Here is a 24,722-nt window from a genome sequence, read left to right on the forward strand (position 1 = left end):
ATAAACCAAATGGACCTTGCAAGTATTTACAGAATATTTTTCCCAAACAAAAAAGAATATACCTTCTTCTCTGTACCTCTGGAACTTTCTCCAAATTGACCACATACTCAAACATAAAGCAAATCTCAACAGATCTAAGAAATTCAAAACTAAACAACTCTTTACTGAGTGAATAATGGGTCAAGTCAGAGATAGAAAAATTAAAGCCTTTCTAAAATTGACTAAAAATGAATACACAACGTACCCAAACTTATGGGGCATGATGAAGGCAGTTTTAAGTGGCAGGTTCATAGCACTATGTGCTTATATATAAATTCTGGTGAGATCTCTTATTAGCACAACTGAAAGCTTTAGAACAAATGGGAAAATAAATAAGACTGACAAACCCTAATGCAAACTAACCAAAAGACACAGAGAATATGCAAATTATCAAAATCAGAAATGAAAAGGGAGTCATAGCAAGAAACACCAAGGCAATCCAGAGAATCATAAGGACATACTTTTAAAACGGGTACTTCACCAAATCGGAATAGCTAAAGGAAAGGGATAATTTTCTCAATAGGTACCACTTAGCTAATGTTAAATCAAGACCAGATAAATAATTTAAATAGACTTATAACCCCTAGTGAAATAAAAGCAGTCATTAAAATTCTCCTAACCAACAAAAAAACTCAACAACAAACAAACAAACACTCCCACAAAAATAAAAAACAACCTCAGGGCCAGACGATCTTAACACAGAATTCTACAAGACTTTCAAAGGAGAGTTAATGCCAACTCTCCCCAAATTAGTGCAGAAAATAGAAACAGAAGGAGCATTGCCCAATTCATTTTATGAAACCACAGTTACCCTGATACCCAAACCATATAAAAACTCAACAAAGGGAGAGAATCACAGAACAGTTTCCCTATGGACATAGATGCAAAAATAATAAAATACTTGTAAAAATGAATCCAAGAACACATCAAAAAGATCATCCACCATGGTCAAGTGGGCTTCATCCCAGAGATGCAGGGATGGTTCAGCATTCAAAAATCAGTAAATGTAATCCAGTGGATAAACAAAGTGAAAGACAAAACCCACATGATTTTGTCATTAGATGCATAAAAGGCATTTGACACAATCCAACACCCCTTTCATGATGAATGTCCTGGAGAGATTAGTGAATCTGTAGATTGCTGTTTGGTCAGATGGTTAATCACACCAATCCATGAGCATGGGAGATCTTTTCATCTTCTGATATCTTCTTCGATTTCTTTCTTCAATGTTTTTGTCATACAGATCTTTCACTTGCTTGGTTAGAGGTACCTCAATTTTTTTTTTTTTTTTTTTTTTTACATTATTTGAGGCTATTGTGAAAGGTGTTGTTTCCGTAATTTCTTCCTCAGTCCATTTGTCTTTTGTATGTCAGAAAGGCTACAGATAGGCTGCTGAGATGGCTCAGCGGGTAAGAGCACTAACTACTCTTCTGAAGGTCCTGAGTTCAAATCCCAGCAACCACATGGTGGCTCACAACCATCCGTAATGAGATCTGACGCCCTCTTTTGGTGTGTCTGAAGACAGCTACAGTGTACTTAAATACAATAATAAATAAATCTTTAAGTGGGAGTGAGCGGGGGCCGAGCTGGAGGTCAACCAGAGTGAGCAGAGGTCCTAAAATCAAACTTCCAGCAACCACATGATGGCTCACAACCATCAATACACCTACAGTATACTCATATACATAAAATAAAGAAACCTTAAAGAAAAAAAGTCTTTAGATATTCCCAAATGCTTTCTGCCTTGGAAATTGAAAGTTTCTGTTAACCCATTAAAGGTTTTTGTTTATTTTTTTCTCAAAAGCTTGCATAATTTAGGAAAATACAATTTTAAAACAATGGAGATCTATCTTGCCTAGTTTATCTTTCCACAATAGTAAAATGGGAGCTATGAGATTATATTTAGTTATGTAGCCCAGGTTGGCCTCAGACTCAGAGATCTGCCTTCCTCTCCCTCCAGAGTACTGGAATTAAAGGTATGAGCCAACTACTTGATCAAGATTTAATTTTTTTTTGGAGAGGGGGGCAGGATTTCTCCTGGCTGTCCTGGAACTTGCTCTATAGACTAGGCTGGCCTTGAACTCAGGGGTCTGCCTGACTCTGCCTACAGAGTGTTGGGACTAAAGACGTGTACCATCTCCACTGGGCAAAATTTAAAATTTTATTTTATGTGTATGGGTGTTTTATCTGCACGAATGTCTGTGTACCACTAGTGTGCTTGGTGTCTTTGGAGGTCAGAAGAGAGCGTCCCCTTGGAACAGGAGTTACAGATAGTTGTGAGCTGACGTGGGAGTGCTGGAATTGAGCCCATTAAGAGCAGTTTGGGCACTTACCTGCTAAGCTATCTCTCTATCATCTCATCCCTTCTCCCCTGCAGAATTAGGTTTTTTTGTTTGTTTGCTTTTCGAGACAGTGTTTCTCTAGCCCTGGCTGTCCTGGAACTCACTTTGTAGACCAGGCTGGCCACGAACTCAGAAATCCACCTGCCTCTGCCTCCCAAGTGCTGGGATTAAAGACATGCGCCACCACCGCCCGGCTAGAATTAGGTTTAAATAGAAAGCAAGAGATACGTAACTAAGCAGTCTTACTAAGCAATCTTAGTTTGTGGCCCCTCGCTATCATTGTCTCTGACTGCAGTCTGTCCTGCAAAGTGGTCTAGGAAGTTGTCAGAACGCTGTGAAATCTGTTTTCCTGTGACAAGTCCTTGCTCTGACTGCCTCCTGGCTTCAGCACATCCTTTCTCCCATCATGAAATTTCTATTTCTGGGGTCCATTGTCTCAACAGTCTGTAGAGGAAAGGGCACAGAATGTCTCTTTAGACGATCATATTCCTGCCAGGCCTGTCACACCACATGGGACAGCTTTCAGACTTCCACTCTAAGGCGTTGTATTTAGCTTCCCCGCCCATATGGAATCAAAGTTCCTGGATGGTGGCCTCCAACGTCCGGAGCTTACTCGCGCCGGCCACCACAGTTTCCAAGGAAACTGGAACCACCCGGTCTGCCATGCTGACTGCTGGTAGGCACACGCGGGTCAAAAGTGTTAGTGGGCATGCGCATTACTCTACTGGGCGTGGACAAGTCCTGCCGGAAATCTAAAAGACACCGGAAATAGAGTGGCCGTGGAAACCTTAAATGTTGTAGTCATTCGAGTGTTACTTCGCTGGCGGGTCCGCGAAGTGGTTTGGAACTTTTCCATCCGGGACTCTTCGGCTTCCGTGGGCGGAAGTCGCCGTCAGGCGTGCCGTGTGCAGAGCTCTCGGCGGAGCTGTGTGAGGTGAGCGGCGGCGGGGGCGACAGGGGCGGCGGCGCAGGGGGTGGGAGGACGCCGTGCTGTGCCGAGCGCTGGTTTGTGCCGAGGGACAGGGCTGAGGCGACTGCCGGGGCTCGTCAGATGGAGTGGGGGTCGCGTGGTGCGCTTTCACCCTGTTCCTGAGGGTTTCCCGTATCTTGGGTGTTTTGTCACTTCTCAGTGTGCTCTCCTGTGGGCTTTCACGCAGTCATCCATGAAAGTTGTCATCTGAGGCCATTAGGGGGCGGGACTCAGTGAGTGGGCACTGCACGGAGCGGGTCCCCGGGTGGGAGTCGGGAGCTTAAAGGCGAGGACTTTGAGGTGCCTTGTGCCCCACTCAGGCCGTGATTGGCGTAGGGGTCAGCAGAGGCAGCGATGGAGCCTGGGGCGGGAGTGGGATGCTTGTGAGGGCGACTGTGGTCATTAATGGTGGCGTGGCCAGTGACTGTGGTTTGATTCTGGGTAGCACTATGTGAAGAAAATCCCGTCATCTTTACCAAAGTAGCAAGTGTCAAGACCACAGGTGTCGGAACTCCGAGTGCTCAGGCTCTCACGGATGAGGGAGGGAGGGGGTCCCACGCTTTGCATGCTGCCTAGTTATCTCGGCTGCTGAGCTCGAGATTTCTTTTAAGGTCCATAAAAGTAGGGAATCTTGTTTTATGGGCTGCTGTTGGGTCTCCTTTTCCAACTAATTCGTTCCTACCTCTGGATGGCCAGCATTATTGAAGGAATGACCCCAAATATTAAAAACACTCACTCTTTGGGGCACTTTAGAGTCATATTTGGGAATCCTTTGGACATTATGTGCATCAGTGCTTGCCTGTCTTTGGGATCCTATACAGACGTTAAAGATCACTGGTTGGCAGTTGACCAAAATAATATTGGGCCATTTTATTTGTACCCTAATGTTTGTGCTGATTTGGAGTGCTTAAAAAAACTCTGTATTGGTCTGAGAGTAGTAATTAGCTCATGCCTTAATCCCAGCACTAATGAGACCGAGGCAGTGAAAGTTAAAGGCTAGCCTGGTCTACATAGCAAGTTCAGGATAGCCAGAGCTAAATAATAGACCTTGTCTCAAATACAGACACACGCACACACACTTACACCTGGGAGCGGGGGAGGGAGCACACAGACAGACATGGGGTGGGAGAGTGAGGATTGGATAAGCCTGTTTTTCTTAATGTGTCTGTGTAGACAGGGAAATGTCTAGGAACTCACACGACAATCAAAATTGGCTGTCATCCTGAGCGCTTTGTGCAACAGGAAACAGGAATGCTGTTTTTAGATGCTGACTACAGAAGGGACTGCATAGATAATGGTGGCCAGGGTGTTCCTTAGACTGGAAACAGCTCGAATATGTACCCCTGTTCTTCTATTTAGTGACCTACGAGCAAATCAAGCAGAGTAGTAGTGCCTATGTGTAGCTAAAAAGGTTGTTTGAAATGCAATCGAAATTAAGTTGGCAGTGTACTGAGTTTTTGTAAGTATTTTACTTCCTTTCAAGCAGGTGCTGAGGGCTTAGTGAGCCTTCCCTAGCATGGCATTCTGGATCCCTATAATAAACACCTATGTACTCATTTTGTAATGACTAAGTTAGTTGTGCTAAGTTAGTTCCTGCTAGTTAACATGTGAGGGCTGCAGTGTGTCCTTCCTTCCTAATGGATGGTTTTTCAATTTTTTGTTTGTTTGTTTGTTTTCTTTTGTTGTTTGTTTTAGAACCCAGACTAATATCAAAAGCAGGGCTTTTATGTATCCTCTACACTGCCTACACCTGATCTTCCATATAGGCCCTCACCAATTCATGGTCAGATGTTTGGTTGTTGTCTTTTAGTGATTTCTGGTGTCTCTGAGACCACTGCAATCATTCAGGCCTCAGGATTTCCTTATGTGCCATAGCTAGCCCTTCTTCAACGTCCATGACTCTTGAGGGATTTGGATTTGCTACGAAGAAAACGTCAAGAACAGAAGACAGAGGGGCCATGGCTGCAGATCCAAATTTCCAACAGAAGAGCCAGCCATTGGGTGCAGAGGAGCAGCCTGAGTCCTGTGAGGTAAGCAGGAGTGACTTCATGATTGGTTCTTCAGGTCTTCAGGGCAGACGCAGGAAGCTGCAGACTTCTGAGACCATCTTAATCTCATTAGGAAGGGACTATATATAGCACACACTAAGTAATTACCCCTTACCCCCTTGCCCTCTCTTTCTTTGATATAGGGTCTTAATGTGAGGCTGGCCTGGAATTCTTTTATATAGCCCAGGCTGCTATCAAACTCAACTTTTTATTTTTCTTTTCTTTCTTTTTTTTTTTTTTTTTTTGCCTCAACCTCTCCAGTAGTGGGATTGTTACATGTCTATATCACTATATCACTTAATGTCAAGTTCTTCTTCCTCTTGAACCCTCTTCTTTTAGGTTTGTTCCTCTTTTACATCTTGCCATCCTCAGTTCTTTTTTCTTTCTTTCTTTTCTTTCTTTTTTTTTTTTTTAAAGATTTTATTGTGTGTGTGTGTGTGTGTACTCTGTAGCTGTTTCCAGACACACCAGAAGAAGGCATGAGATCCCATTACAGATGGTTGTGAGCCACCCTGTGGTTGCTGGGAATTGAACTCAGGACCTCTGAAAGAGCCATCAGTGCCCTCTAGCCCCAATCCCCAGTTCTTAAAGCTTTCCTGCTGTGCCCATTCCTGTAAGAAATGGTGCATCTGAGGAGGTAGAGTTTTCATTTGTCAGTTCTTAGTCTTATGGATCTGTTTTATGTCTCATGTTCTGTTTTAGGGAAAACAGAACAGGGTAACAAGGATCCTGAAAATCCTGTAGTTGCAGGGAGGAGAGCGATGGAGGAGAGTTAAGCCTTATATACAGGCAATGAGGCCAGCAAGCCACAGTAGAAAGGGACAGCTGTGGGTGTAGCATTTTCAGAGAAACTGAGGAAGCCTAGTATTTCAGAGAAATCATGCTTAGTATGCTTTTGAACCAGCATCCGAGAAAGAGAAGGAAAAGTTAGTTTCCGTATTAGAGCTCAGAAAAGCCTGAAGCTTAACAGTGAAGATCTGTAAGCACTGTTCTGCGGGAGACTGTTAGGGTGATAATTATTCCTCCCAACTATTTACCTTGTTTTCAGATGAATCTACTTTTCTGGTGGCTGTCCCCTGTCCAAGTAATGGTAGCCAGGAGTTGAATTAACTCTTCTCAGATGGGACAATAGTTTATAAAGTTCAGATCTTTGGAGCAGATCAGAATGTCCCATTTCCACCCTGAACTAGATGACAGCTGAGATTTCATTCTTTTGGACAGCAGGAAGTCGTTTTCCCTTAATGAGCCTCAAGGAGCTCCAAGACTGACACCTTTTTATACGGTATTTTAAATCCGAAAGAGGAACAGTTGTGTTGGTCTGCCATCTGGTGTTCCAGGGAAAGATAGACTTTAAAGTTAGACTTTCAAAGGAAAGGGTCAATTTTCAGCCTCTCAGATTGCTAATCTCAATACCTAACTGTGTGTGCAATTCTTATCAGATCCCTCTTCCTGAACAGCTGTGTCCAAAGTGATTCCAGCTGCCTGGTGGTCCGTACATTTTTGCTTGATGCACAACTGTTTTGTTTTCTTTTTGAAGAGTAGTGTTACGGGTTAGATTTTCATTGTGCTAATATTTTCTCCAAGTGTTTGTATGTCCTGTTGATGGAGTTAGCAGCAGCGGACAGCAGCAGGGTGGCTTCCTGTGTGCAGGCCCAGTCCTAATCCTCACAGGAGGCTCCCGAGCTGATGCTCTTGCCCCAGTCGAAAAAAGAGAAGTTGGGGCCCAGGTGACACAGCCAGTTGAACCCATGTGACCCAGCTGCCAGCCTGGCAGTGTGCTCCAGGGTCTGGCTGCCAATCCCATTCCCTGTCCCCTGAGGAGACTTCCTGGCCTTGGTGCTCCACACTCTGCATTGTCCTGCTAGCCCCCTATACTGTCATCTGAGAATTATTTTCCTTTCATGTGTCCAGGGCCCTTAGTCCCCAAATCACAGCTGCTTTGAGTTTTTGTTGTGTCTCTTGCAGGAAGGAGTTCCTGGGGATGGGTGTATAAGCGAAAGCACAGTAAACCACCAGACTAGACTCCTCCATGCATAGAGAGAAAAGGTTATTGGGGAGCAAACTAGTTGGGGGCAGGAGGAGAAGAGGAAAAAAAAAAGAGCAGAATTTATGTTAGCAGGGTGGGGTCTTTCAACTAATGCAGACCGTTCCCAAGTGACCAGGAGGCCAAGGTAGTTTTCCTTTGAGGGGGGGGGGGATTAAAGATGGTTTCCAGTAAACAGAGACCCACTTTTAAACTAATGTTTACCCAGCCAAATTCTTTGTTTATCTCTGGGACTGCTGTTGGTAGGGCACTGCTGTGCTCTAATACTGGAGGTATTCAGGTAAATCCTAGAGACAAACACCATAGATTTAGGTGTTCACTTTTCTAACTTTTATTTCTTTTCTTTTTGTTTTTTGTTTGTCTGTTTAAGACAGTGTTTCTTGGTATAGCTTCGGCTGTCCTGAACTCTCAATGTAGACCAGCTGGCCTTGAACTCAGAAATCCGCTTGTCTCCTTCCCAAGTGCTGGGATTAAAGGTGTGTGCCACCACTGCCTGGCTAGATTTAGGTGTTTAAGTAAATATCAGAGTTAATGTGCCTGTATTTGAATGTATCGTGGAAATGCTATTTCACTTTTTCTTGCATATATCTCTGGGTAGGCTTACATTGTGCGCTGGAAATCTCCTTGCTCTAAAACCTTCTGTTGCTTACTCTACCCCAAGGATGCTACCATTCAGATGTTTTACATATACATTGAGACAAGGTCTCACTGTATATCCCTGGCTGGGCTGGAACTCATTGTGTAGTCCATGGTTAGCCTTCAACTCAGAGATTCACCTGCCTCTTCCTCCCAATTAAAGATGTGTACCATCATGTCTAACTCGTTTTCCATTTAAAGCATCTTATTACTCGTGTGTGGCGTGTGTATGTGTTTATGATTATGTGATTGCCTTTTTTGTGGGCATGGAGCTCAGAGGACACTTTATAGAGTTAGTTCTTCCCTTTCCCTGTATGTGGGTTCCAGTGACCAAACTTGGGGTCAGGCTTGATAGGCAAGCACTTTTATCCACCGAGTCATCTTACTAGGCCCAATTACTGCTATTTATTGAATGAAAAATGAAATAAAAAGTGGAGGACATGAGTTCTCCTAAAGTATGGGCAAGATTTTTATTGTAGATACAAGGGAGAAAGCAGGCAGAGGGAAGAGACCAGGATAAACACGGCCCACAGACTAAACCAGACCATGAGAGGAGAAAGGTAGGAGGGAGAGCAAGTTGGAAGCTGCCAGCCCAGGGCAAAGAGGCCAAGAGAGTGCAGAGTTCTGTACAGATTCAGCTAGGATAAGGGAAGTGGAAGCCCTGCTGCTAGGACAGAGGTTTAGGATAGGAGGCAGGACAAGAAGTGCTGGGAGGAGCCACAGGTATTGAGGAGTGCTGGGAGAGTTGGCCAGCATCTGTCTTGTTGTTTTTTAATAGATTCATTTTATGAGTACACTGTAGCTGTCTTCAGACACATCAGATCCCAGTACAGATGGTTGTGAGCCACCATGTGCTTGCTGGGAATTGAACTGAAGACTTCTAGAAGAGCAGTCAGTTAGATGGCTCTTAACTGCTGAGCCATCTCTCACTCCTCGACCGTTTGTGGTTTGAGACTATTTATTTATTTAGCAAGATTCTTGCTAGGTAGCCCTGGCTGCCCTGGAACTTGTTATGTAAACCAAACTGGACTTAGACTTACAGTAATTTGCCTATACCTCCCACATGCTGACATTAAAGGTGTGTTCTACCATACCTGGCTATTTATTTTTAAAGCTTTTAAAAATATTTATGTGTTGGCTGGAGAGATAGCTTAGCGGTTAAGAGCGCTGACTGCTCTTCCAGAGGTTCTGAGCTCAATTCCCAGCAACCACATGGTGGCTCACAACCATCTGTAATGGAATATGATACCCTTTTCTGGTGTGTCTGAAGACTGCAACAGTGTACTCACATATAAAATAAATAAACCTTTGAAAAAATAAAGGTTAAAAATTTTTAAAAATATATTTATGTGTTTGTGCTTGCATGAGTTTGCACATGTACACTGTGTGCAAGCAGGTGCCTGAGGAGGCCAGATAGGATGTAGAATCCACTGAAACTGGAGTGAGCTACCGTGTGCTGGGAACTAAACTATGACCTCTTAACTGCTGAGCTTTCTCTCCAGTACTGTTTATTTTTAATGTGCTGCTTCCCTCACTCTTTTGATAATTTTTAATATCATTATTTCTTTGTCACGTGTCACAAAGTGTAGCTGTCAGAAGACAACTTCAATTGGAAATCATTTCTTCCTACTCTGTGGGTCCTGGGCATAAAATTTCCATTGTTAGTCTTGGTGGAGATACCTTTATCAGCTGAGCCATCTTTTAGCTCAGTTACTGTTCTTTTTTAAAGGATTTTAGATTGCTAGAGAGATGACTCAGCAGTTAATACTGCTGTTGAGCAGAGGAAGCAGGTTCAGTTCCTAGTATAGTAGATCACAACTGTCTATAATCTAGTTCCAGGGGATCCCATGGCCTCTTCTGGCCTCCTGTGCATACGGCACACACATGGCATGGTGCATATGCATGCAGATGCAAAACACTCATACATATGACATTTTAAAAAAGTCTTTTAGGGCTGGAGAGATGGCTCAGCCATTAAGAGCACTGACTACTCTTCCAGAGGTCCTGAGTTCAAATCCCAGCAACCACATGGTGGCTCACAACCATCTGTATTGGGATCTGATGCCCTCTTATGGTGTGTCTGAAGACAGCCACAGTATACTCATATACATAAAATAAATAAATAAAATTTAACCGGGCGTGGTGGCGCACACCTTTAATCCCAGCACTCAGGAGGCAGAGGCGGGCGGATTTCTGAGTTCGAGGCCAGCCTGGTCTACAAAGTGAGTTCCAGGACAGCCAGGGCTATACAGAGAAACCCTGTCTCGAAAAAACCAAAAATAAAATAAAATTAAATTAAATTTAAAAAAAAAATCTTTTAAAAAGCAGGATTTCAATTTTTTTTTTTTTTTTTTTTTTTTTTTTTTTTTGGTTTTTCGAGACAGGGTTTCTCTGTGTACCCCTGACTGTCCTGGAACTCACTTTGTAGACCAGGCTGGCCTCGAACTCAGAAATCTGCCCGCCTCTGCCTCCCGAGTGCTGGGATTAAAGACGTGCGCCACCACCATGCCGGGCTTCAAAAATGTTTTGATGTGCTCGCTTCAGCAGCACATATACTAAAATTGGAACAATACAGAGAAGATTAGCATGGCCCCTGTGCAAGGATGACATGCAAATTCGTGAAGCGTTCCATATTTTTTTCAATCCTATAAGTGGAACAACAATATGAACTAACCAGTACCCCCCTGGAGCTCGTGTCTCTAGCTGCATATGAATCAGAAAATGGCCTAGTCGGCCATCAGTGGAAAGAGAGGCCCATTAGTCGTGCAAACTTTATATGCCTCAGTACAGGGGAACGACAGGGCCAAGAAGTGGGAGTGGGTGAGGGACTTTTGGGATTGCATTGGAAATGTAAATGAAATAAATACCCAATAAAAAAAATAGAAAAAAATAATTAAAAAAATGTTTTGATGTTTGATTAGTGGCACGTAGACCTGTTCTTGCACTTTTGTAGTATTTTGAAATGTGACTTTTCTGAATGGAGAGTATGAAAATTAGGCTTTCTGTGTCATTTCACTTTATCCTGTACAATGTCTGCTGGTGTCTTCCATTCCTGTATTGTCTGGGTGTCATCAGCATGTCATGGTCCTTAACTGCTTTGTTCCCCTTCCCCAGTCACTCCCTCTCCTAGCTCAAAGTCCTCCACTCTCCTCAGTGTAAATTCCTTCCTCGTGAGAGAGGCAAGGCACAGAGTGAGAAAGTTTTCTTTTTCTTTTTGGGACAAGGTCTCACTGAGTAGCCCTTGCTGTAGTTAGTTCTGTAGACCAGTTTGTCCCCGAATTCACAGAAATCTGACTGCCTCTTCCTACAGAGTGGCTGTATTACTTGTAAAAGCTTAGTCCATGTAAAATTGAATGAGCAAGGGACTTGTTTGTGTGGTTCAGGAAACAGGAAAAGCTAAGCTTCCTCCATGGCTCCCTCCACTGGAATGTCTAAAATTAGCCACACTAAAAATATCAAGTGTAGATGTGCCTGTGTCCCAAGGAAGCAGAGGAATGCTCTTGGTGCCACTGCTGAGAGTATCACTTAGGCCAGTTTGGAAAACTGCAGTCAAGTTTGTGAGGTCTGTTGTCTGACACCCAGCATTTCCACTGCTGGGGTAAATGCAGTGAGGTAGATAGAGCTGTGCAGGCTCAGCAGTCTTACTGATCACTGCTGGTCAGCTCATTGAGAGCAGGGCATTTGCTTGCAGATTTAATTTATATGTTCATAATATATGTTTGAGGTTACACTCTGGTGTCCATTTACTTTTTGAGCATCTACTTACCTGGTCTTTCTGCTCCTCACTCTTAGTCGTCTTTGTTTCTTGGTAGGGTCTAAGATAGTCCAAACTAGCCTCAAACCCCCTGTGCAGTTGACAGTTGTCTTGAATCCCTCATCCTTCTGCCTCCACCTTCCAGGGCTTGGGATTGTAGGCATAGACCACCACATATGGCTTTTTTTCTTTATTTTTTGTTGCTGTTGCTGTTTGCTTACATTTTAGTATTTTTAAGGGACTTTGTTGATTTTCCTTTATGATATCCTTTTCACTTAAGTTTTTATTGTTTACATTATTTTACTGTTCATTTTTACTCTTTATAGTTATCAGTTTTTGTTCCTTCTGAGTTTTTTTGATATGTTAACTTTTTTCTTTTTTCACTTAAAAAAAAAAATCCTCAAACTAGCTGTATAGCTGAGGCCAGCTCTGAACTCTTGTGTTTTTGAGTCAAAGGCTCCCCATGCTTCTCTCAGTTATTAAGGCTTTGAAGTCTTAGCATATTGGCTATGTGAAGGCTCCACTGTCATGAGCTGATTATCTATTAAAGGTAGCTGTGAATTTTGGGGGTGCATGCATTCCCGGGAGCTTGTTTTGGTTTTGTTACAGGTTTTCTCTCTCTTGTTCTGGCTGTGCTGAAACTTACTATGTAGATCCAGCTGGCCTCAAACTCTCAGAGATCCATCTGCCAACTGCCTTAGAAGTGCTGAAATCCAAACTGTGTACCACTAAGCCCAGCTGTGCAGGCATTCCATCCACAGGATGAAATATATTGAAAATTGTTGACTCCTCCAAAGGAAACTTCTCATAGTAATATAATTAATTGATATTTTCGCTATTAGGCATTCCAATGGAATATTTCTGGAATTATCCATTGTAGTCACAGTGATATGCCTGACATGTTAATGTAAGGAATTTTAATACAGAATATATTTTACACAGAGAAGCAGCATGTAAGTGACAGTGCTTTGCCTGTTGGCAGGTGTCACTAGTGTCAGACTAGAAGATCTGTCAAAAGTACTTGCAGCTCAGAAAGAAATATCATGTGCTCAGTTATGCCTGTGGGAACCTGAAGGGTGTCAGTGTTGTATTATTAAGATGTTCATATATAAGTAAAAGTAGAATGAATTGTGTTTCTAACCCCTTCTTTGAGTAATTTCAGCATATTCCCATCCTGTTCATCCCCTTTCCATTGCTAGGTTATTGGGTAACCAAATACCAGAGGCTATCCTTTTCTTTGTGTGTTGGAATTTATCCCAGAGATGATCACCTTTTTATATAACCATAAGTTATTTTTAACATCACTGTTCCTGCTTATACTATCATATGCAGAGTCTCCCTCAAAAGGTCCAGCCAGTGCCCACACATCTAGAGTCACTAAAAAGTATTTTAGTCTCTTTTAATCTCTTTAATTTTTCTCCTGTGTTAATTACTTCTTAAGAACTTGTTATTTTAAAGAATAACTTGGGTTATCCTTTAGATTGTGATAGGTTTTAGATTTGGCTCAGTTGCTTTTTGTTGGTGTCACTTACATGCACTCTGGTCCTTATAGTTCTGGTAAGCTGGTGTCTAATATAAACATGTACTGTCTAGTGTGATGGTGACACATGGCAATAGCTGCTGTTGGCTGAGGGAGACTCAGAGCAACACTGTGCACTGTGTAACTTGAGTCCATAGCAGAGGAGTATTTCATTTTATATGTATGATGAGTGTTTTTGCTTTTATGTTAATGTGCACAGTGTGTGTGCCTAATGCTTTTAGAAACCAGATGAGAGCATCAGATCCCCTTAAACTGGAGTTACAGATGGTTGTGAGGCACCATGTAGGTGCTAGAAATTGAACCCAGGTACTCTGTAAGAACAAGTGTTATAAACTGCTAGGTCATCTTTCCAGCCCTGTTTTTTGTTTTTGTTTTCCCTCTTCTGCCTTTTATAGTCCAAGATCTCATGCCCTAAGAATGGTCAGTTCTGTAATTAGGACAGGTCTTCCCACACTAAGTTAACAATTAACAGTGACCATCACAAGCTATAGTCAGGTAGACCAAGGATCCTGAGTTGACCTGTAGAAAATAGTTTCAAGAGGTGTCCATATGAACTTAATTTGGAGTTTCTGAAGCCAAGGGCCATAAAGACACCCAAAACCTGTGGGAGCTTTGGAAGATGGAGTCAGGCTTACACTTATTAGTACTAGCTATATGTAAGATTTTGTGGTCTTTGAAATTACCGTGTTCAATTGATGTAATCTGTGTCTAAGGTTGGTGTGTTTATTTTTGTGTGAGTATTCTTTTCGAGGTGGTATGAGAAGTCTTTTTTTTTTTTAATTTTTTATTAGGTATTTTCCTCATTTACATTTCCAATGCTATCCCAAAAGTCCCCCATACCCACCCCCCCACTCCCCCTTTTTGGCCCTGGCGTTCCCCTGTACTGGGGCATATAAAGTTTTCGTGTCCAATGGGCCTCTCTTTGCAGTGATGGCCAACTAGACCATCTTTTGATATGGTATGAGAAGTCTAATGAGGTACATTGTACAGGTGTACAGAGAGCAAGGAGTGTTAAGATAAATTGCAGGAATATTTCTTACTTTTCTTCTCACCTGGACAAAAGACTTAATAGAAACATCTTGAGAAATTATTACACAGAGCCAGGAGGATAACTGCAGTTTTAGATCATCCTGATTTATATAACAAGTTCTGGGCCAGGGAGTTCCAGGCCAGTCGGGCCACAGAATGAAGCTCTGTTTGAAGAGGAGAGGAGGGAAGGAGAGAGAGAATTGGTGATTTTTGTACTAGGGATCAGGAGGTAGGAAGCTTGTTTTCATAGTGGATCGGTAAGCAGCTACACGTATAACTAAGCAGTCCTTATTACAAGAGAGGGTTCTTGGTTACTTCTGCTCTAGTGTACAGCCTCAAGAGGAAAAATAAAGTTAAGGACAATGACCAATCTCTGTATCTTCATCTTTGAAGGGGATTAGGGTGGTTTAGACTGGTCCTCTTTGAGTACTATGTGCTAATCTGTAGAGGAAGGTAGGTGACCCAGAGTCAAGAAGACAGATCCAGAATGAAGTCAGAGATGTCAGGTTTCATCTAGCATTTAGTTTCCAAGCAAGAAGTCAATACTTAAAGCAGCTTCTAAATGCCAATTTCATAATGTTGAATCCAGTGGATCCAGCATAACTAACCTGGGATATTGTTGCTTAATGTTGTGCTGTGTATTCTTTCTTAGACTATTAAAAAGAAATCCTTTTCTAATGTACTTAAGAAATGTGATTGTGGCCGGGCATGGTGGCGCATGCCTTTAATCCCAGCACTCGGGAGGCAGAGGCAGGTGGATTTCTGAGTTCGAGGCCAGCCTGGTCTACAAAGTGAGTTCCAGGACAGCCAAGACTATACAGAGAAACCCTGTCTCGACCCCCCCCCCCAAAAAAAAAAAAGAAAGAAAGAAATGTGATTGTGTATGATGGATGGAAGGATTGGTTGCTTTATAAGCATTCTCTATCTCCCCAAATTAATGAAAAGTAGATATTTTGTGAAAAATATGTGAAATATCATTAAAAACTTAATCTTATATATTGTCTTAGTTAGGGTTTTACTGCTGTGAACAGACACCATGACCAAGGCAAGTCTTATAAAAAACAACATTTAATTGGGGCTGGCTTACAGGTTCAGAGGTTCAGTCCATTATCTTCAAGGTGGGAGAATGGCAGTATCCAGGCAGGCATGGTGCAGGCAGAGCTGAGAGTTGTATATCTTCATCCAAAGGCTTCTAGTGGAAGAGTGACTTCCAGGCAACTAGGGTGAGGATCTTATACCCACACCCACAGTGACACACCCATTCCAACCAGGTCACACCTATTCCAACAAGTCCACACCTTCAGATGATGCCACTCCCTGGTCCAAGGATATACAAACCATCACATATATATAACTTTTCCATTTGCCAATGACGAGTCATTCACAGTGAACTGTGGTACATTATTACAGAGATGGATGTCCTTTGAGGATGTAACTGTGAACTTCAGCCAGGAGGAGTGGCAGCAACTGGACTCCGCCCAGAGACACCTGTACCAGGAGGTGATGCTGGAGATCTACAGCCACCTCTTGGCAGTGGGTGAGCATGGCTGGCTGGGGACCCAGGAGAGATGTTCTTCATTCTCTTTCCAAAGCATAGTGGGGTATCAGAATTGTAATCTCTGTCTGTCTCTGTCAGTCTCTATCTCTCTTCCTCCCTCCCTTCCCCCTCCCCTCTGTGCATCTCTGTCAGTCTCTATCTCTCTTCCTCCCTCCCTTCCCCCTCCCCTCTGTGCATATGTATGTGTGTGCGCGCATGCGTGTGTATTTACTTCATTTGTCCTGGTGCTTCATTTCTTTTGTTCACCTACTAGGATTAATTATACAAAATAGAGTGTTGACTTGGTTTTCCCAATGAGGTAGTGCAAAGCTTCATTGGATCATCTCTAAAAGATAAGAAACTACCCCCAAACCCAATATCCTTTTGATTAACAGGGTATTCCATTCCCAGCCCTGGAGTCATCTTTAGGATGGAAAAAGGAAAGGAGGCACAGACAGCAAAGGCTGAATTCCCAGGCCAGAGATGTCAAGGTGAGCCATTGCTTCCCAAGTCGGGTAGATTTCATGATGCCTTTGTCAGTTGTCTCACCAAGTCCTCCGTGGTGGTCACTATTAGGTTGTTTTCTCCTTGGAGTTTTTATATTTATAATAAATTCAGTCCATTTATCATTGATGTGAGGCAATGTGAGACTTTCTGAAAGATGAGTTTGTGGGATGAGCTTGTCTGTCCATGGAGAGGAGTAAACCTAAGTGGACTACCTCAGGCATTTTCTTCTTACAGTGACCAGTTATATTCCCATGTGTATGTGCACAAGAATTATTTGAACATCTTGTTTGTGAACACCTGGCAAGTTGGTTAATATATTGCTCAAGTAATGGGGAAAGAACTGGTTGTAATTTGTGTCTTCTACTATTTGACTTTTGAATTAGTATATTGTCTTTTGGGTTCTGACTGTCATTTGTGTTGTGTCTATGATTTGCTTTCTGTGTTTGTCTCTGAGTTCATTGATTTTTTTTTCCCTAGACTGGTTCATTTTTTCCACTTAGTTGTGGCACCTTAGGCTTAGTGTTAATAGGTTTGCCTTAAAGGCTCTGTTCATTCTGAACATGCAGTTCTCATTGTTGTATTATGATAAACTTCTTAGTCCTTGACCTTACAGTCTCTCATGCCTTGTTTAGATATGTGAGGACAGTCCCTCTAAGATGGTCCCTTTCCTTCATTTTTGGAGATCAGAAATTGGGATCTACTTCATTCAAATCAGAAAGGCCGTTTGTTTAATCATTTTTTTCTCTTATGGGCCTCTGAACTATTTTCTCTTGATACTTTATTTTGTTATCTTGCAATTCCTACTTGTTTTTCTTTTTGAATACACAATTTTGTTTTTGTTTTTTTTTTTTTTTCTACTAATTGTTAGCACCATCAACATCATTAGAACCTGATTTAGGCATTAATGTTCAATCTCAGTCCATGTGTATGATTTATTCATCCTCCATCCTATTCACTCTGCTTATTCCTCCATCTCTTTCTGTTTGTAGAAAAATCAGGAAATGATACCTTACCACAGAAAGCGTCCGGGAAAACTTCAGTTTATAGCAATGTGGCAAATGAAGTGACAAGAGATGGTTCATGGTGTTCCCTTTTACAAGAACTATGGCAGGGTGCTGACATTACAAAGAGAGGTCAACAAAACCAGATTCTACTCTTCCCTCCTGGCTCTTTCCTCAAGAAAACTCTGAGCAAAAATAGTGATCATGAATATCAAAAGCCCAGGGAAACCATTCCTTTGGGTCCCTACCTCATTTCAACACAAGAGGGTCTTCCACAATATCACTCACTTCCAAAAAGTTTGGATCTAAGCCTAGGAGCGAATGGTCAGAATGAAAGCGCTCAGCTCATTGACATTGTTGCATCCAGTCAACTCCTTATACCAGGCTCCTGTAATGCTAACTGTGTGCTTACTCATGGAGGAGAAGAATCATACAGAAGTACTGGGAATGGAGATGTTCTCAGCCATAAACAACCACTGATCTATGGAAACGGTTTTCAGGTGAAAGCAGATCAAAGTTCTCAGTGTCAGGAGGTGCTCTATGCCATATCTTTGCATAAACCTGAGATCACTCTCACTGTGGACAGACCTATTGTTTCCTACAGTGGTGGAAAGGCTTTCCTTTATGTGTCAGATTCACTGAGCCATCCATTCCAGCTGAAGGTGGACCGTGTAGTTCACACTGGAGGAGACCCTTACAAGTGTAGCAGCTGTGAGAAATCCTTTTGTAATGAGGCTGCACTCCAGCAGCACGAGCAGATTCACACAGAAGAGAAACTGTATGTGTGTACTCTGTGTGGAAAAGCCTTCAGTGATGGGTCAGCTTTCTATGAACATGAATTGATTCACAAGAATCACACACCTTTTATCTGTGACATTTGTGGGAAGGCCTTCTTACGTAAATCAGAGTTGACATCCCATAAACAATGTCACAATGGAGAGAAGCCTTACAAATGCAATGACTGTGAGAAGTCATTTAAATTTCCATCCCAACTGAAGGTGCATCATCAGATTCATACGGGTGAGAAGCCTTATGAATGCCGTGAATGTGGGAAGTCATTCAGTAAAACAGCCAAACTCAAGGTGCACCAACGGATTCATACAGGGGAGAAACCTTATGTGTGTTCTCAATGTGGAAAGGCCTTCAATCAGAAATCAATACTAGACCGGCATGAAAAGCTTCACCCTGGGGAGAAGCCTTACAAATGCAGTGACTGTGGGAAGTCATTTAATTACCCATCCCAACTGAAGGTGCATTGCCATAGTCACACAGGGGAGAAGCCTTACAAATGCCATGAGTGTGGGAAATCATTTAACTTTCCATGTGAACTGAAGGTGCATTATCAGAATCACACGGGAGAGAAGCCGTACAAATGCCGTGAATGTTGGAAACTGTTCAGTAAAATGTCCCAACTGAAGGCACATTATCGAGTTCACACAGGAGAGAGACCTTATAAGTGCAGCCACTGTGGGAAAGCCTTCTCTACTAAAGAACAAGTCCAAGAGCATGAGCGAATCCACACAGGAGAGAAACCCTTTGTGTGCACTGAATGTGGAAAAGCCTTCAGTAGCAGGTCCTCTTTTCGTAAGCATCAGTTAATTCACACTAAAGAGAAACCTTTTGTCTCTCAGAAATGTGAGACAGGCCTCCAGGAGGCTACTTTGATACCCCATCAGCAACTTCATATTGGTGAGAAGCCTTACAAATGCCCTGACTGTGGGAAGTTGTTTAATTATCCATCCCAATTGAAGTCACATTATCAAATCCACACAGGAGAGAAGCCTTGTAAATGTCCTGACTGTGGGAAATCATTTAGTAAAACATCTCAACTGAAGGCACATTCTCGAATACACACAGGGGAGAGGCCTTATGTGTGTTCTGTGTGTGGGAAGGCCTTCAAACAATTGTCAACATTGAGTAGACATGAAAAAATTCACATGGTGGAAAAGCCTTACAAATGTAGTTTCTGTGGGAAGTCCTTTTGCTCTCCATCTGAACTGAAGGTGCATCTTCTAATTCACACAGGGGAGAGACCTTATAAATGCAGCAGCTGTTGGAAAGCCTTTTGTACTAAGGTCCAACTCCAAGAACATGAGCGAATTCACACAGGAGAGAGACCTTATGTGTGCACTCATTGTGGGAAAGCCTTTAGAAGCAGGTCAGTTTTCTCTAAACATAAGTTGATTCACAGGAAGGAAACCCCTTTTATCTGTGAGAGATGTGGGAAAGTGTTCTTACAGAAGTCAGAGTTGACATCCCATCTACAAACTCATATTGAAGACAAGCCTTAAGGAATGTCAAGACTGGAAAATGGTTTCGTCAGATACACAATAGAGTGTGTATCATCAAATTCATACAGTAAAGAAGCCTTCCAAATGCAGCAACTGGGAAAGTCTTGGCTTCTACTGCCCAACTCCGACAGTATGAACAACTGAATTCACCTAGGAGAGACCTTTCTGCTCTGAATGTGAAAAAGTCTTCAGTAGCACGTTAACTTCATAAACATCAAATGTCTCATACTAGCATGAGACCATTGTCTCTCACAATATGGGTCACATTTGGTATTGGGTAGAGAAACTCATTGAAGAGTAGGCTTTGGAATGTCATGACTTGGAAATTATTTCTGTATCAGAGATTAGTCCCATCATCAGTTCATAGGTGGGGATGCCCTAAGTGTTCTGAATAAAGGAAGGTCCTTAATAGGTCACAATTCAACATATATATTACACAACTCATACCACAATTAGTTTTTTACAGGTGCTGTTCTACATAACAGGTTTTACTGAGAAATGAATTCCTAGCTTATTAGCATATTCCAAAATGAAATTTCTTTATTGAAGTTCATTTTATGCTGAGATCTAATTGCACATTGCCTAATATTACAGAAAACAAATTTGTTTATCTATTGATTGTTTATACAGCAAACATGCATGAGGAATGTCACAAGTTAGTAATGATAAGCACACGTTTATATTTATCTTGTTAAAAACATGAATTTCATTTCACATTGACCTTGACTAGCTTTAGAAGTGTTTTTGTAGAATGTAAGATAAGATACATTTTACTAAAGTATTGGAAAGTTTAAGGAAATTTAAGTCATTAAGATATTGTCATTAATTAAGTCATTAAGATATCCCCATTTGTTGTGGGAGTTCAGTAAAACCCTTAAGTGCCAGCCATGTAAAGGGTGTTTTTATAAATGGGCATATGTATGTATGTATGTATGAACTATATATATATATATGTTTGTAAGTATATGTACACATGTGCCTGTATTTAGTCAGAGCCTGTATGGACTTGTATGTAATCTCAAAATTTTGTGGACTTTTCTATAGAATTAACTGCAAAATAGAGAGCAGTAGTTTATTATTAAAAGGTACATTCATTTATCTTGTATCTATATGTATGTACATGTGCTGCTAGGTATATGTGGCTGTCAGATAAGTACATCAATGAGAGTCATTGATCTCGCACCATGTGGATCCTGCGGATTGAATTTGGATTTATTAGGCTTGGTAACAGTCATCTTTACCCACTGAGCCATCTTGCTCTGTAGTTATTTTTAACAGTTTCCGTATTGAGCTTGCACCATCAATTTTTTTATTATATGGATTTCTTTGAATAAATGAGATCTTAAGGCATTCACTGTTCATATTGCTTTTCTCTTTTGAAATTAGCTCAGGTCTAAGCAGCTTTTTCCCTTTCTACCTGTAGCATGTGTGATAATATTGGAACCAACAATTCAGTCATATTTTAAAAAGCTATTTGTGTGTGAATGCTGGTATTGTGAGCCATGGAGGTCAGAGGACAACTTTCAGGAGTCTGTGCATACAGAATCTCTCTTTTCAGACACTGCATTTCATGGTCCAAGATAATTGTGTGAGCGCTTCCAGAAGATACTCTCTCTTCTCCACCATCTATCCATCTTGATGCAGGAGTGCTTTAAATAAAGATGTGCACCACAGCATCTGGGTTTTGGGGACTGAATTTAGTTTTGTTTTTGTTTTTGTTTTTTGAGACAGGGTTTCTCTGTGTAGTCCTGGCTGTCCTGGAGCTCACTCTGTAGACCAGGGTGGTCTCGAACTCAGAAAGCTGCCTGCCTCTGCCTGCCAAGAGCTGGGATTAAAGGCATATGCCACCACCGCTCAGCCTGAATTTAGGTTTTAAGGTGTGTATTTCACCCTTTCTCCCACTGGGCCTTCTTACCAATCCTTTATATATGTTCATGCAGGATATATACCAAGAGTCAACAAATCATGGATATTACATAAATGTGGCCTATGAATTTTTTTTAATGTAAAGTTTGTAGACTAGAAAGATGGCTGAGTTTGTCAAGCGTGAGGACCTGTTGTATCCTCAAGACACAGATAAAAAGCTGAGCAAAGTGGTGTGTGCCTGAAAACTCAGTGGTGGGGGAGTCGAGACAGTAGGATCCACAGAACTTGCTATCACCCAGCCTAGTGAGATTGGCTTATTCCAGGTTCAGTGAGAAACTTTATTTCAGAAACTAGGATGGAGAGATGGCTCAGCAGTTAAGTGTGCTCGCTCTTCTTCCAAAGGATCTGAGTTCAGTTCCTAGCACCAATGCAGGTGGCTCACAACTGTCTAAAACAGGGTATATGATATTGTCTTCTGCACACATGTAGCATACATTCTGCACAGAAACACAAGTAGTAATAATAAAAAGGATGTTTAAAAGATGAGTTGTAGAATAAGGAAGACACCATAGTTGGCCTGTGGCCTCCACATTACATGTGTACACATGAACCACAGAGGGAAAAAAAAACATAAAAATAAAAAATGATTTTGTTAGGATATAATTTCATTTGTATATGTATTTAACAATTTATATGCTTTATTTTGTGGTGCAGTTTCAGGGAACATTGAGAGAGGTCTGGGGACAGGCCTCATCTAATCCTGAGTTCACAGTGGGGATCCACAGGCCATGGGTGTCCAAGACTGCGAGTCCTTGGTTTCTTCTGTCTCCCCTATCATCTCAGTTGTTCAGGCTTGGATGCTTATTTCTTATATGCACACCTCCATATCCCCACCTCCGCCCCTCCCCCCAAAAAAACCAGCAGATTGCAAGCTTTATCTTCTAGAAAGTTGCATCTTCCTTGTGGTTCCACGTCTCTGCCTGCATACCTTCTTCAGGGTATGGTATGGTAACTCCTTTGTTCTTTCCCTCCAAGCCTCTATCCCTCTTGGTCTCTTGCTCACTCTCTCCCACCCCTGCCCCTTTCCCAGCAGGAATCTAGTCATTTGTTTTTTTTGTTTTTTGTTTTTGTTTTTTGTTTTTTGCCATAGACTGAAGAATCTGGAGGGTAAATGGTAGATTAGCTTTGGAATTGATGGTCTGAGGGGAAAACGGGGTTTCTTGGGGCATGAAAGCTTTGTGAAAATGTTGGTAGCTTTACAGCTAAGAGGTGAGTAGCTTATTTAGTGTGAGGCCCTTGAAGTCAAACTGAGGGTTCATGAATATAACTGAATTACCAAGGGAACAGCTTCTATTATAACAATAAGAAAAGCCTAGATTTGAACCCTGTTGTCTGTTGGTAATCTCCTATTTCCCCACAACCTTTTCTATTATGTGCAGTTGATATCATGATAGAGAATGTCATCTGATTTGATTAAAAAAAAACAAACCCAACCCACCTGCTAGCCCCCACACCCCCCAAGCTTACCTTGCACACTCTTGGATAGTTCTAAGAATTTAGCATAACATGGTAATGTCATGGGCTCATCCCCTGGATGCATTGGGAAACTGTTCCAGTAGTTAAATGGGGTACAGGCAAACACCCCTCCAAATAGCCCTAGAGCAGCAGAGAGAATCGGAAGCACATGGCATTCAGATGACAAGTGGGCCAGGATCTCAGTATTGATGTAGAAAACCCACATCTTTTTTTTTTTTTTTTTTTTTTACGTAAATAACCCGTTTATTGCAGGCTAGGCAAGTCTCAGACAGCAGGGCTTCTACTGGTCTTTCAGTTCCTTCAGTCTTCTGATGGCAGACTTCACTGTGACTGCAGAGGTGGTGTTGTAGGTCCAGGCCCCGCCAGCCACTGTTTTCATGCAGGAACCACAGTGCCAGATGCCGACAGCTCGTCTCTTCATCTTGGTCTTGCCACAGAAGGAGCAAGTGTACTTGGCGTGCTGGCTGATTTCAATTTTCTTCACCATTTTCCGGAGGGAGGCACCATAGCGGGTCCCGTACTTGCCGACGATGCCGACCTTCTTGGTGCGTTTAGCCATGTCGCCGGAACCCAAGCCCAAATCCGAAGAGTAAAAACCCACATCTTTCACCTTAAAAAGGAATAAGAGAGAGTTTATTCTAGAGCCAAATTTGAGTGATGATGGCCTGGGAACACAGATTTGGGTTACCCCAAATTCCATGTCCAAGTGTGGAAGGAAGCAAGCTTCACAAAGTTTTGTAGTTTATAGAACAAAGAAAGTCATCAAGGCAATTAAAAATATATTGCATATCAGAAAGGTGGTCACAGCAAGGTGGAGGAAGGTCTCCTATAGGTCTCAGATGCTATTGGATGACATTCTTAGCTTTTGGATTGGTGGGATCTAATGGTCTGCTAAAATAATAGGTCCCAAAAAAGGTTTTATCTTATTAGCCACAGGATGTATGTTCTGACACAGGGAGCATAGAATGGCTATTCCAGGGGCTTAAAGCTAGCCTCGGATGGGACTGGAGGGATGGTTTAGCAGTTAAAGGACACTGGCTGCTTTTCCAGAGGACCAAGTTCAACTTCCAGCACTCATGTGGTAGCTCACAGATATCTATAATCCTAATTCCAAGGGATTGGATACCCTCCGGCTGCTGCATGCACTTGCTGCCTGGACATACATACAGGCAAAACAGCCATAAAATAATAACAAATATAAAAACAAAAACAGACTAAGACAATGTGATTAGCCTATGGACCTGCAGCATTGCCACTTTTCCACATCATTACACTTCTAATCAGTCTCTGATCGCTGCTGCTTTCTAGGAATTATTACACCAGCAATTATTACACTATTTCTAGGAATTATTTCTAGAAATCATTTCCTGTTGAGCATTGGATTCCCCTCCTCTTTATCATTTGAGAGACTTCTATTTTGACCTTCTTGATCTATTACCATATCTTTAAGATAGTATGTTTACCTCTCAGACTCGCTCGCCCATGTCTATCCCCAGACCACGGTAACGGGTAACGACCTTTTGCCTACTTCTTTATCAAGCAGGTCATCAACCCTTCCTTTGAAATTTACCTCACTCATTTA

At 42.0% G+C, this 24,722-nt stretch overlaps 2 protein-coding genes and 1 non-coding gene across 8 annotated transcripts; 2 read left to right on the forward strand and 1 right to left on the reverse strand.

Moving 5' to 3' along the window:
• The first annotated feature begins 3,135 nt into the window (after nucleotides 1-3,135).
• Nucleotides 3,136-21,088, forward strand: LOC110299222 (uncharacterized). 6 transcript variants are annotated; one of them, XM_021168867.3, is made up of 5 exons: nucleotides 3,136-3,315; nucleotides 5,162-5,381; nucleotides 15,813-15,939; nucleotides 16,335-16,430; nucleotides 17,436-21,088. In XM_021168867.3, the coding sequence occupies exons 2-5, from the start codon at nucleotides 5,247-5,249 to the stop codon at nucleotides 19,736-19,738; spliced, it is 2,661 nt and encodes an 886-aa protein (XP_021024526.1). In that variant the 5' UTR covers nucleotides 3,136-3,315; nucleotides 5,162-5,246; the 3' UTR covers nucleotides 19,739-21,088. The 6 variants fall into 6 exon arrangements, with proteins under 6 accessions (XP_021024526.1, XP_085697944.1, XP_021024525.1 ...); XM_085841818.1 differs by having other exon boundaries at nucleotides 5,207-5,381; XM_021168866.3 differs by having other exon boundaries at nucleotides 5,227-5,381.
• Nucleotides 10,611-10,717, forward strand: LOC115031691 (U6 spliceosomal RNA). The gene has a single exon (XR_003837350.1). It is a non-coding gene; the product is annotated as a U6 spliceosomal RNA (small nuclear RNA).
• Nucleotides 21,089-23,353: 2,265 nt separating the features above from the next.
• On the reverse strand, nucleotides 23,354-23,751 carry LOC110298880 (large ribosomal subunit protein eL43). Its single transcript, XM_021168406.3, has one exon. The coding sequence runs from the start codon at nucleotides 23,697-23,699 to the stop codon at nucleotides 23,421-23,423; it is 279 nt and encodes a 92-aa protein (XP_021024065.1). The 5' UTR covers nucleotides 23,700-23,751; the 3' UTR covers nucleotides 23,354-23,420.
• Between the last annotated feature and the right edge of the window lie 971 nt (nucleotides 23,752-24,722).

Source organism: Mus caroli, unplaced genomic scaffold (genome assembly GCF_978045245.1).
Source record: "Mus caroli unplaced genomic scaffold, Mus_caroli_1 scaffold_8, whole genome shotgun sequence".
Classification (NCBI taxonomy): domain Eukaryota; kingdom Metazoa; phylum Chordata; class Mammalia; order Rodentia; family Muridae; genus Mus; species Mus caroli.